The sequence below is a fragment of the Pollicipes pollicipes genome, unplaced genomic scaffold (genome assembly GCF_011947565.3).
Source record: "Pollicipes pollicipes isolate AB1234 unplaced genomic scaffold, Ppol_2.1 Scaffold_4881;HRSCAF=5763_pilon_pilon_pilon, whole genome shotgun sequence".
NCBI lineage: Eukaryota > Metazoa > Arthropoda > Thecostraca > Pollicipedomorpha > Pollicipedidae > Pollicipes > Pollicipes pollicipes.
Window position 1 is genome coordinate 53,329,475 of NW_023596576.1, and position 13,806 is coordinate 53,343,280.

General features: G+C 51.3%; 1 protein-coding gene across 8 annotated transcripts; it reads left to right on the top strand.

Annotated features, from left to right (window-relative positions):
* Positions 1-13: 13 nt before the first annotated feature.
* Positions 14-5,448, top strand: LOC119100885 (guided entry of tail-anchored proteins factor 1). 8 transcript variants are annotated; one of them, XM_037224077.1, is made up of 5 exons: positions 14-21; positions 873-1,016; positions 1,357-1,525; positions 3,640-3,707; positions 4,310-5,448. In XM_037224077.1, exons 2-5 carry the CDS (start codon positions 951-953, stop codon positions 4,496-4,498), a joined length of 492 nt encoding a protein of 163 aa, XP_037079972.1. In that variant the 5' UTR covers positions 14-21; positions 873-950; the 3' UTR covers positions 4,499-5,448. The 8 variants fall into 8 exon arrangements, with proteins under 8 accessions (XP_037079972.1, XP_037079968.1, XP_037079970.1 ...); XM_037224073.1 differs by lacking the exon at positions 14-21 and adding an exon at positions 37-65; XM_037224075.1 differs by lacking the exon at positions 14-21 and adding an exon at positions 37-61.
* Positions 5,449-13,806: the final 8,358 nt, after the last annotated feature.

A 13,806-nucleotide genomic window follows, 5' to 3' on the forward strand; every position in this document is an offset into this window, starting at 1 on the left:
AAACGGCGCAGCAGCAGCCTGGTCTGTAATGCAATTTTGGGCGAATGACGGTCGTGGTTCGGTGGGTATGATTCGCATTCATACACACCACTTCAAGTGGTGTGTATGACTTGTCAGTACTTATTAATTCAAATGTGAATTCATAAATTAAGAGCTGTATTTCGAATGTTGTGGCCTTTCTTTAGAAAAGGTGCATGGGTAGGACGCTGCTCAAATATACCGTTGAGTTTCTTGAAGACGAAACAGTCGTTCTTGATGTAGGTAGATCTGTGGTTGCATAGGAACGTATTTGTCATTGTATGCCATTGGAAGGCATTGAGTTTTGCTTCCATTGCATTAAAGATGTACATCGTTCTAAGTAAAATTGTTTTGTTATGTTTTCATCAGCTGGTGGGCAGGGATGGTGGAATACATGCACCACACCTCATTGAGAAGATGTGCAGCACCTTTATCAAGGGCAGTAGCAATGCAAAAACATGGTGCTGGGACCAACACCTCTATTTCTGGCATATACATAACACAAGTGAATTTAGGGTATTAACAGCCCAATTTTCTTAATCAATGTCCTTCAAATAACCTATATTCTAGTTTTCGAGGAAGTTGTATGATTGAAGCCTATCATTTTTGATGCCTAAAACATAAGTGATGTCTACTTGGAGAGTACCCAGCTAGGTGGGGCAAATGTGCTGTGTCTAGCTCTGAAGACGCTGGGGCAGCTCGCCCAACAAGCTGTTCAATCCACAAGGCCAGTGGATTGAACAGCTTGTCCTTGAACAGAGCTAGTAGCACCTTTTTGCAGGACTGTCCCATCAAGGACATGTAACAGCTGTGCATACTGTGTTTCTTTTGCTACCATTGCCACCTTTTTGCAGATCAGACTGCTGAGCTGGGTTTTTGGCAGATCAGGAGCTTCTAGGTTTTTCAACCTGTTATCTAATATAAATCAGAAGATGCTTATATACATGATACCTGCAATTGTGTTCCTGAGCACCATTTCATCAAAGATTGTAGCACTGGTGAGTTGATACCTTTTGAAACATGTGGACTGGTTGCATGATTTGCATAATCACATGATGGGAACTTTCAGGCATTGGTACATAGACTGACTGCAAGTGCCAACATGTTCATGATTTGCTTTCTGACACCTTCCCAGGCTGTCTGTTGTGGCCATAGTGGTTTGATGATGCACTCAGTTGGGCATTATCTGGAGTATCTCTGGCTTCCCACCTCTAATTCCCCAGGTGTGTAACTACATTATCAGCATCCAGGGGCTGAATTGTTGGTGTCTGGCAGGTTGTTGGGATGGTGTTGTCAAACCAGCCAATCCCACTGGACCTGCCATCCGTTCATTCTCAGATCGTGAAGTTGCTGCGGCCGAGCGAGTCGTGTTCGCAGGCCGAGCTTCGCCGTCAGATCCGCGAGCTGAAAGCCCGGCTCGCCTCACTCAGCATGGTGGACGAATTTGTCGCCTATGCTAGGCTGGAGCGCCAGCTCAATAAACTGCAAGGAGATTTTAATGCCCTGGGTGAGTTGCAGTATCGGCCTCAGTGTTGCCTTTTGGCGATCTTCATTCGTTTACTATAGCCGTGTTACTTCCAGCTCTATGTCAGCGCAATAACTGGTTTCTAATGAAATTGCCTTTGGTTGATATCATGACATACACCAAAGCATGTTCAAAAAGTAACTTTACCTACTGCTTACTGAATGTTTATGAGCGGTGTTTAATCCGGTTTTGGCTCAGTCATATAACTTTTTGGGAGACACTGGAGGGGCCCCCCTCTCGAAGTAAAAGACTGTTTTGCAGTTTTGGTCTGCTATTGATGACGCTGAATATGACGTCCCAAAAAACGCTTATGGGTGATCTTGAGGACATTGATGATGTTGCGGGTTGTCAAGCTCAGATGTCTTGACAAAGTGTGTTCACCTGATATTTAAATGTTGCAACCAGTTTCAATGATGAAAAGGTCGTGCATGTAATGATACTGTGTGGCCACCCCAGGTAAGTTGGGCCGGAGTGAACTGCATCTATGTTTGTTTGCGTTTGTATGCACCGAGAAACAATACTTTGGGGTTAGGACTGAGTCAAAGGCAAAGGTTTGTATGGTGACCTAATGGACAAAAATAACAATGGACAAAATGGATAAAATGGACAAAAAAACTGAGAAACATTGATATAAGCAAGAAAGGCATTGAGCTTCTTTGTATAGCTTTTGCGACTGTGAGTTTGCGAGTTGTTATTCTTACCATAATGTTCTGATGATAGTCGGTGCTTCCTTGGTAGTTGTTGTAAGGTAAATCGGGGATTAATTGCCATAAGAACGAGAACCTCGGATTTTGGTAGGCATGGTAGCATACTAAATTCTGTTTCGGGGGTGGAAAAACTTCAGTAAATGTATTTTCCCTATCCTGAAGTGGGCCCATAGGACAGACTGACCTAAGCCCACTGCCATGGCGCAATGCTCAGGAGGCGTCAAACTATTCCACAGGCTCACTGGTAGTGTCGCTCGTGTTTCGTGGTTGAAAATTGACTGGGATGCCGAACGTTATAATGCACTGTTGCTTTATCAACTTACTAACCATACAATGACTCGGGTCAATGTCAGGTGACACCGGAAGGGCGAGAAAGATTAGCAAGCAGATCCGGAAACAGCAAATATCTTTAGAGTAAAATTATGACCTGAACTCAAAACTTCTTCATAGCCTTGCAGTGACTGCACATGGTGACGTAAAATGCTGGCTCATCCGTGAACTTGCGTTGCAGACCTGTGCGATAATCGTGGAGGTCCCCCGATAGCACACATAGCAACGTCTTCTTTAATTCCAACCCCATGTTAGGTACCCATCACAACACGAGGTTAACCAAGGATTACAGAGGACGCCATATCACGCGGGAACGTGCCTCTAGTACCCGGCGCGTGACAGGCATGGCCTTAAGATTGCCTGAGCTCACCTTTTACACCCTATTGCAATATCACGTCGTGAGGATGATTATGCACATTAAAGACATGCGCTGACGACGTGAGGTGGGGTAACCTGGTCTGATGTCCGATTAGCGCTGACGGCGTGTGGTAGGGGTGACCTGGCCTGGTGTCCGATTAGCGCTGACCTGACGTGAGGTAGGGGTGACCTGGTCTGGTGTTCGATTAGCGCTGACCTGACGTGAGGTAGGGGTGACCTGGTCTGATGTCCGATTAGCGCTGACCTGGCGTTAGGTGGGGTGACCTGGTCTGGTGTCCGATTAGCGCTGACCTGGCGTTAGGTGGGGTGACCTGGTCTGATGCCCGATTAGCGCTGACCTCATGTAGTCGATTCTCGTCCATTGTCACCAGGGAGGTCATCGCATATAAAACAACACAAAGGGGAACGACCTCCAAACCATTGGGCACCTATGATGGCACTAGTGACGTCCTTTTGCATGACCCCCTGGGCGTGACTTGGTCCGCGAGGTTATGGTACAAGATAGCTGTGTTGCAAGATTGCAGAGTTCGATCGGAGTTCACGCGAGAAAAACGAGGGGAAAAAGTAGCGTTCCAGTGACTCGTGGTTTAAAATAAAATTTGTAATCCGGACTGCCGATGGTGGAATGTTTCTGAATTTTATAAACGCTGCCAGCGATTGATCCACGTTTGTTTATTCCAGCGTCTCAAAGCCGGAATAGTGAGCTCAAACTGAGGCTTCTGATTACGACAATCAGCCACTGCATGACGGTAAGGCAATGTCTCTGTTGAGCTCGGGCCGGCTCTGACCGGTCTTAAGTCACATACTCTTGCCGGGTCGGCGTAACAAGATCCTCGCATTAATGCGGTGTTTGAAACACCCTGTGGGTTCGCAGCCTAGATACCCAGATTGTTTGTCTGGGTTGGACTGTAAAACCACCTTTGCATGACCACAAACCCTTTGTGCGGAGCTTAACCGCTAAACTTTGGTGGTCTTACCAGACGGCTTGCGTAAAGCACGTATCATGGTCTAACCGTGCTACGATTTGACCCGAAGGATCAGTCGTTTTGTGTCGGCGTGTCCATACCGCTGTGCCTCACGCAAGCTATATGCAGGCTGTAGGCGGTGAAGTGTCTGTCTTGCCGCATTGTACGAAGTCGCACGTTGCGGTGGGCAATACATTACCCAAGCAGTCGAAGCGCCGTTAAACCCCGATAATTAACCGACGTGCCATGTAATGACCGTCATGCTGCGGTTATATGCCTTATCCGCGTCGAAAAGTACACTTGCTGTGGACACACCCGGTGTCGCGCTGCATGTACCGGCGTCTCGCTGGATGGCGGCGCACACCTGAGCGTCCGCCGTGCCGCAGGGCGCCGCCATGCTCTACGTGCTGTACGGCCACGGCTCCGAGCCGGTGCTGCAGCTGCCGGCGACGGCCCTCTTTCCGCTCGGCTACCTGCTGGCCGTGCCAGGCTGCGCGCCCGGCGGCGTCAGCGTCGCCTCCTGGATCATCGTGTCCAACAGCGTGGTGCGGCGCGCCGCGGCCGCGCTCATCTAGTGGTGACGTCACCGCTGGGATGGTCGGTGCTGGGATGATGACATCGTTACGAGTGCTGTGTCCGACATTGGTGCGACGGACCGTGCCCGTATGCGTGCAGAGATAACGCCCACAATGGTGTTTTGTTGTCGTGGCAATGACGTCACCTGCGAGATAGTCGTGTTCAAGAGAGTGGTGGCCGGGTGGAGCGGACCATCGCCGCTTGGGGTGGTCATGACGTCATCACCACGGTCACCGTGTAGACTGTACGACGCCGTGGTGCAGAGAGCCGCGGCCGCGCGGTTGGAGCAGCGCCTTGGTGCCGATCCCGCCGCCGGGACAATCATGTACATCGGCCGGACGCGGCGGGGCATGCCTGCATTGTTGTCTTGATAATGTAGCGCTGACGTCACGGCATGGATCACGACCTGGAGCTGTGTTGATGTCAACCGGCGGAGAGGCCGCGGGGCTGGGCTGATGTCGACCGATGGAGTGACTCCGGTGATGTGCTGATGTGGACCGGCGGAGAGGCCGCGGGGCTGGGCTGATGTGGACCGGTGGAGTGACTCCGGTGATGTGCTGATGTGGACCGGCGGAGAGGCCGCGGGGCTGGGCTGATGTGGACCGGTGGAGTGACTCCGGTGATGTGCTGATGTGGACCGGCGGAGAGGCCGCGGGGCTGGGCTGATGTGGACCGGTGGAGTGACTCCGGTGATGTGCTGATGTGGACCGGCGGAGAGGCCGCGGGGCTGGGCTGATGTGGACCGGCGGAGTGACTCCGGTGATGTGCTGATACGGACTGGCAGGAAGTGTCGTCCGGAACGTACGTTGCGCTTCAACCCAACGTATTTTTCATGTAGTATGTCCTGTATTCCCTTGCCGTAAAAAGTCCTCGCCATGTCTAACCTTTGGGCTTTCAACGTGGTTCCGCCATGAATTATTTGCTATCAGATAATGAAAGCCGAATGTGACATGGTTTTTCTCCTTGACCGAGTACGTGACTGCTTACAAGTGGGTAATTGTGCCCTCCGCTTGAAGTGTAAGGCGAAGGATCGTTGAACTCACTTGAAAGTATCCGGCATTCCAATTTCCCAGACGTTGCAACGCAGGCGTCGAAAGGGCTGTGCCACATTTGTATAGGGTTTTGAACTGGTATAGCCATTTTCAAGGTCATTTCGTGCGGTTCAAAGTTATGTCCTTTTTAAGGTTTAGACTCCCGCTTCTGAGCTACACACACGCCAACTTGCGCAGATTATTTTGCGCCGCCTATTTTGTAGTCACCTCAAAGATGCACGACGTCTTAGAGATATCAGACGAATTCCGCCTCATTGGCCATACTGCGTGCAAGATCAAGAAGAAATGTGACCATTGCATCATCGTGTCTGAAGTACGTCTGCACGAATCGCTGCATCAACGGACAGTAGTTGGCTTTCAACTGACTGAGCGTGTTAAATGCAGAATTCGATCTCGAGTCGTGTTTAATGATGCATAATACAGTGAACGGTTTGCAGATAATTACCGGCGAGGTAATTACGTGTCACAGGCCGACTAACTGCGGCGATCGCAAATGGTGGCGAAAACGTTGGCTCACCGATGTCACATGAACTTCCACGAAACAGATGCTTTCAGCCTAGCATAGGCAGCAAACGTCACTTTACTGGGATTCCGCTACTAGTATTCATATATCCACATCATCTGGTGCATGCTTGTCAGTAGTCATATTAAAAGGAGGCCTACATATAGCGTGGCCGCGACGCACAGTCTATGCAGGTGATGTGTAACGATCAGACCCCCTCAGTTATGAGCGCAACCCTGCAGCCATGCACCACGCACACCTCGAACTTTGCCCGCAGTAAATGGTAGCCACCTGGCGCTAGGCCCACCGCGGCGACACCACGTAGCCCAGAATTGTTCTCGTCATTGAATAATGTCGGAATCCCTCATCGACACGCCAGAAAACCCACATCGGCTGATAACACTTTGTCGCCAGAATCACACATCGGCACACCGGATTCCCTCATCGGCTCATATGTGCAAACTTCGCCTTCTGGAGCCGCTGTAATAATTCCAACAACGGTAACCTTAGTGACCGAATTCACCGCCGTTGCTCTGGGTCAGTTATTCATAGTCATCTTAGCAAACCCATTTCTATGGACGTATGTCAATCCACCAACGATAAAAATCAACCAACTCTTCGAACAGCCCACCACCCTTTTGCGATTTCTGCTCTCTGGTAGTCGCAAGAAAGCAGCTGAAACGTGAGTCTCAGGTTCTGCAAGTCGCGAATCCATCAACAGTATCCTACACGTGCTACTTCTACTTTCACTGGCGGCCGGTTGCGTGCAAAAATGCGGTCCACCTCATCTGTGCGTCGCGGAGAGATCGACCCACAGCCAATTTCCTAATTTATGCAGGGAGCGGGACCTTTCAACCCCCGGCTAGACAACTGCATACGGACCGCGTAGGACTTTCTCCATCGCTCTCCGCGATGAGTCACGTCGTGAAGCATTTGTGACGCGCTCAGCCTGTCGCGACAAAAAGTCTTCGACTGCGGTCCTGAAAAATTTACAGTCACCCAACGCTGCGCGTAAAATCTGAGCTACGCGAAATAACTAATTTGACGTACATATGTGGACCTGATTGCGGCGCATCGCATCTCATGGCGCGAAATTCAGCCCGCAAATTATTCATTGACCTGCTATTTTTCTGCAGACTTTTCACTGACACACATAAAGAACTGCCAGGCGGAGGACGGCACGCCGCTTAACAACACACAAATATTGTTAGTTGGAAGTGTAGGCGCCAAGCGCCCGGCAGTCGGCGCGCCAGGTCGATATGGTCTCCCGTCACTGCGTCCGTGTCAATGTCGCTCCGACAGCCGACCCTCACTGTTACGATACTGTCCGAACGTGCCCATGTACTGTTTGAACGTGCTCATACCCCGCGGGGTCGGCGTTTTTAAAGGGCCGTCCCTATTTATCGTCCTGGCGCGCGCGTCTGGAACGAGCGCCCGGGCCAAATGTAACGGACGAAAACCGTGCTCGCATATTGGGAAAAGCATGTGGCCCGCGGCGGACACATACGCCACGCGCCACAATGCTGCTGCGTCAATGAGGATTCCTGTGTTGATCCGGGCCAAATGCGTGGTCAGAAGGCCTCCCGCGTCAGGGAAGAGAACAATGTGATGTAATGTGTCCCTCTAAGGGCCTTCGGATCGATCAGGGGACCCCGCCCCGTGCAACCAGAAAGGCAGCCGGGAGACACCCCGCGATACGATGGAATGGCCATTCAGCCCTGTACCGGGAACAGTAATGTGCCCCTAGTGTTCTACTTAAGGAGCCCCTTGCCCGGAAGAAAATAGGGGGTCTCATTGTTGAATAGAGTGGGTCGAAATGAGTTTTACAGAAAAAAACGAACAAGGCCATCTCATGTTTGCCTAAGAACGTCCATGATTTTTCAGAACGGATAAGTGCAGCAACTGACATCAAAAGGCTTAAACATGCCCGCTCGGGATCCCGGGATGGCCTGCGATGGCCTGGGCTACAGCTGCCGTAAAACTGAACGGCGTCGGCCACTGCAAGTGATACCAGCCGGCAGGCGCCGTGTTAATCGGTCCTCTGAACAGATAAACAGTTACAGTAACACGAAAAATACAGATTCTACCTTTACTCTTCCAGTCTCACCATCAGACTCCAGAAAAAAATTGACTAGCCCCACCACCAGATTCCACCAACAGATTCCAGTTTCACCACAATTCCAGCGCCTCGTGGTGCTGGTGTCCTAGCGTCCATGTCCTAAAGCGTTCAACCGTACTTGCTTCAAAAACGTCATCATTTTCGTCCAACCGTTGGCCACAGCCCAGTGGTAATCGCTTGGCCGATTGCTTGGCCGAGTAATCGCTGCTCGGTCTATGGAGACTGCAACGCCTGGCATCGAGGTTTTTGTTGCTAACATTTGCGAACGCGCATGTTTAAGACTATGTTACATAATTTGTATGGCTAATCAATTCTGACTGAGTGTTACACATTTCCAGACAAACGCGGCTTGGCCATGTTTATAAAAATGTTGCCCCATTTTGATCTACACTCTACCTTCGCGGGGACCTTGATTTGTCTGCAGAGCCCAGATAAAAATCTTGATAAAGCTGCCGAATTATATTGGTTTAGAAAGAGTCCACTGAACCAATGTAAATTGGTGACTTGTTCCATGCAGTCGATTAACGTCTAATTTCTGCAGTTTACTGACTTTAAAATATAAACGCAATGCATTTCGCGGTAGTTTCTGGTTTCTGTCTCTGTTCTGTTTGCAAGGTAAAATTAGAAATAAAACGAAGAAAGCCGCGTCCGTTGTTAACAAGCAAGCTATACCCAGCGATCCGGCGATTTTTTTTTGTGGGGGGTTCAGCATCAGGGCGGCTTTTGTCAACCCTGCGCCCCCACCCGGCAAGGCTCTGGCTATGCCCCTGCCTACGTACAAAATTAGGTCAATCTGCTAATTGAAGAGTAATCGAATGTCCGTTGGACGGATTGCAAGACCGTTAGATCCGTTGGTCCGATTGGGGTGCAATGGAAAATAACCCAGAAGCAGATATTGATTCAGGTTCCAATATTTGATTTACGCAGCAACGAGTAGTAATGGTGATCCTTAGATATGCTGCAAAGCAGCCATACGATCAGTCCTCGATCCGTCATGCGGGGGACAGCCGGGCTAGGGCAGTGGCCGCCGACGGCGCGCGGAAGCAGGGCTCAGGTAAAGAATATATGGGAAAATGGCCTTCATTCTGCGACTTGTTTTTACAAGTAAAACTCAAGTTTCATAGCTTTTGCCGCATTGTTTTTTGGCAGTTGGCGTCTGAAGCTTCCGAATTTGTTTCCGCCTAAAATGCTGCGACAAATGTTACCTCTTGAAAAGCAACCGGCGAAATCTAGGCGCTTGAAAACTCTGGCGCACCATGGGCCATCGAGTCGCATTCAAAATTCTGACCAGCCTATGTCTAGGTCGTATTTTGGCATCTACCCTGTGAAGCAAGAAGCCTGCTCAATGATCCAAAGTGCCTACCCGCTCGTGGAATTTCGCCTCTCCAGGGGAAGCAATGTTGCAATGGCCGAGCGATCCTGGGACGTTGGATAGCCTTATTTGCCGAACGGCATAAATGAGTCGAAAAGGCAAGACTTTGCGCCAGTGAGAAACAACTATAGATGTATATCCAGCATAGCAGCCATGACATTCAGGTATTTCTAAAATATGTGATGTGAATTAAGAGCGGACAATAAGCTCCGTCCCTACCCCTCTCCTCTCGGTAACCGGGCTTGCTTCCCAGGAAAAATCCCTGAAATCTACTCTGAGCCCACCCCCATTTTAAAAACGTTCCTACGCCTATATCTTGATGAAGCAAAGGGTCTCCTGAGCCCGATTTATTGCTCTGCTCTCTTGCTCACTTATGGGGGCTTTCTTAATCTGAATCTTGGTGGTCTACGTGTAGCTCTAATGCCTGTGTTTGAAAAAGCGGCTTCCAAAAATAGGGGAGGGGCGAGGACATGCTCTTGCCCCTCCCGCTGCCTGCCAGTAGAGGGAGGAGCTGCCTCTCTTGCTCTCTCCCTTTCCGCTGCGCCGTCCCTGCGCATAGTTACAAGTGACCTCTTTTAATTATGTCTGATGCTTACCTCCATATCTTCAACCGCGGAACTTTTCATTTCACGAGGATGTGACGGCCGCACCACACTGGCTGCTTAGATACAGAGCGCGCCGGCGTGTGACCGCCCACGTGCACCATGGGCGGTGTTGGGCGCCACCGTGTGACCATGGGCGGTGTTGGGCGCCACCATGTGACCATGGGCGGTGTTGGGCGCCACCGTGTGACCATGGGCGGTGTTGGGCGCCACCGTGTGACCATGGGCGGTGTTGGGCGCCACCGTGTGACCATGGGCGGTGTTGGGCGCCACCGTGTGACCATGGGCGGTGTTGGGCGCCACCATGTGACCATGGGCGCCACCATGTGACCGCCTATGTTCAAATTGATTTCGGACGACGGTACTTTGCGCTCGATGTGAAAACGCAAAATAGTTCAACGTTCTCATATGGGAGGCCATTTGTTATGTCCGCGAGGTCAAGAGCGGTGATGTGGAGGATGTGTAAACATATCTGCTCGCTCAGGCCCATTTTTTGTGGAAGGTTGTTCGTGGGATGTTCAGCAGGAACTTATTGTATGTGACACATTAAAATGGTAGGCGTTCTTGCCAGCCCAGCTTATAACTGTGGTAGTTTGCCTTCAGGATGCCCAGCCTCAATGCCAGCAGACAATACCTGGGGTAAGATGGGGCCTCGTGCTGCGTCGCGTATGCGCGAGGCATATGCCAGATTTCGAAATCAAACCCGAGCTCCGCAACTCGATCAGAAATCCGACGAGCTAAGGCTTCCGCGTTCCGCTGGTCTGGCCGAACTCCCCACGCCCGTCTTTTTTGCTAGCGGTAAAAAATCGACCTCGACAATCGTGAAGATAGAACTCATACAAGGGTGCGGGAACTATGTCCAAGTGGCGGGGGGGGGGGGGGCAACGCCAAAATGTCAAAATGGGCCACCAAGATTAGTGTGCCAGCTACAGGCCAGAATGAGACCTGTACAGGTCAAAATTGGCCCTCTACAGACCAGAATGCTGTAAAGGTCAGAATGGGCACTCTTTAGGGCAGAACGGGCCTTCTATTGTCCAGAATTGGCCCCCAGCGGTCAATAATGGACCTGCTAGGCACTACAGATCATAATGGTACCTGTAGGGGTCAGAATGGGCTCTTTAAGGCCAGCATGGCTCTCTTCAAGCCTGAATGAGCCCCTCTGCAGGCCAGAATGAGCCCTCCATACTCCATAATATGCCTTCTTCATGTCAGAATGGACTCTCTATATCTAAGCACGGGCCCGTAGCAGACCAGAATGAGCCCTCCACAGTAAATAATGTGCCCTGTACCGGTCAAAACCCTGCCAGAATGGGCCTTCCACGATCGGTAATAAGCCTTCTACAGGTCAAAATGGGCCCTCTGTAGGGCAGAATGAGCTCCCGACAGATTAAAATTCCCCCTCCCCCAATACGGGGTCTTCTACAGGTCATAATAGGCCCTCTACAGGCCCTAATTGGCACTCTGCAAGCCAGAATGGGCCCTCTACAAATCAGAAGGGACCACAGTCAATATAATGTGCCGTTTACAGGTCGGCATGGGCCCCTCTATAGGTTTAAAATTGCACTGTTTTGGTCCCATAGGGCCCTTAACATACCAGAATAAGCCCTTCAGCCCTCGACAGCTTAGAATGGACTTCCTTAGGCTTGCATGATCCCTTTACAGCTAAAAATCGACTCTTAACACACCCACATGCTCTCCAAGTTGGGGGGGGGGGGGGGGCGGGCGGAGCCTCTAGATTTTAAGCAGAACGGGGGACTGCCCCCACTGTCCCCTCCCCTGGTTCCCGTGTCCTTGAATATACGTGATGTCACACGCTGACATGATGCTTTTGAAACGAACAGAAACCGCCTCATTCCCTAGTAATGGTGTAGGATCAGTTATGTATATTTCACCCATTGGGAGAAACAACTTTAGCAAGAACGCAACCGTGCCAGCCGCTACATTTTGACGATAATGCTGAACACGGTGAAGTATTTCAGTGGCATCATCATCAAGGGCGGGTCGTTTGACAACAGCGCTGGCCGACATCACCAGCGCTCAGCGCATCACCAGGCCCAAATGTACACCGGGCCCGGGGTGCTGCGCAGCGAACCATTGCAAACGTCTGGCTCGCCAGCGCCATTCTGAAGGCTGCCAGAACAATTTCGGGATTGCTCAGTTTACTTGCAAGTGTTCCTGAATCGCCCAGAGAAGCAGTACGAAACAAACCTGGTGTCGAACACCTCAAGGGCAAAATGGTCTATTGGCAACTTGGGCATAACCTGAATCGGCATGGGTTGCCAGAAGTTTCTTCATAGCGGCTGGGGTAGGGGGGCTCTGGCTGCATCAGATTCGTGGTGTGCAACATGGACCGCATTTTGCAAGTTTGGGGTCCTGACTCCCCCCCCCCCCCGACCTGCCAAATCTCAGGAAGTGCATGGATGTCCACTTTGATAAAAAAAGGGAGGCGTGCTAGTCACTCGAAGGTACAGGAACTTGGTGTTCATCCCCACTGGATTCACGGAAATTTGAAGAAAGGGAGCGCATGGCAAGACATCCGAGGAAGTGACCGGTGCTGCTTGAAACGTTAATTCAAACCCTGCGATTATTAGCATTATCCACATGTGTTTACCAGGAGAGGATGGGTAAGGTGTACACCAATCAAAAGTCGCGCAGCCGACCAGGCTTTGTCATCACTCCGGGGCACCGTAAGTGTCGGGGCACTGGGCACGGGATTGCATGATTTGGCTCTATAATGAGTTTCACTCATGTCGTGGGCCCACATGGTCCAAGGACCCTACCAGCCGCCGCATAAGAAATCCTGGTTTATTAGACCACTGCACGTATCCCACACTCCTCTTCACTTGAGTAACCCACCCACGCTTCATCACTGTCATTGAATCACCATACGCTGGAGGAACTCGGCCATAATGGCCCAATAAGCACCAAGCAAAGAACTGCATTTCCAAATCTATGAAATGTTTTAGAACTGTTTGCGTGTTTATGTACGCCGGGCCGATACCATTATCGATGACACCAAAACTGTAGGTCCGAAACCTGCTATCACTGACGGATCCGTGTGTTTCGCCACCCTAAGCCCTGGGCGCTGTTTAACGGGATATTCAAGGCATCCTCCAAGCCAAGCCCTGTCTGTACCGTTCAGCCATCTGGCACCGACGATCAGAAGGAGGCGTGCAGAGCACGAGAAGCCGCCGCCTTCAAACCTGACCTCCGCTCAGAAACGTGGGCTCTTCCCCACCGCATGACTGTGAAACAATCGTTCTCACTCGTCGCTGTGCAGCCCACCCCAGAGGTCAGCGTCACAGCTCGGTTAGCTCCGCGCTCACATTGTCCGGCTAGTCGATCCCGGCGCGGGTGAAGGCCGCAGACGCCGCGGGGCGGGGGTGAACGGCCCGCGGGCGTGTCGACGTTTGTGGCGCACCGCCGCGTCTCAATGGCCGCGCCGGCGCGGCCGCTGTCTTCCGCGGCGACTCAAAGCGCCGGCGGCAGCCGGGAGGCGGATGGACTGGCCATTGGCGTCACAATCAACAGGAAGGGCCTGTGTGGCGACGAGACGGGCTCAGCGCGGGACGGGACAGTAAATCATTAGCGACGTGCCGGGGGTCCGACAGTCGAGACGCAGCGCCTAAGGGCCTCTTTCGTCACGCCCAGTTGGTGTCT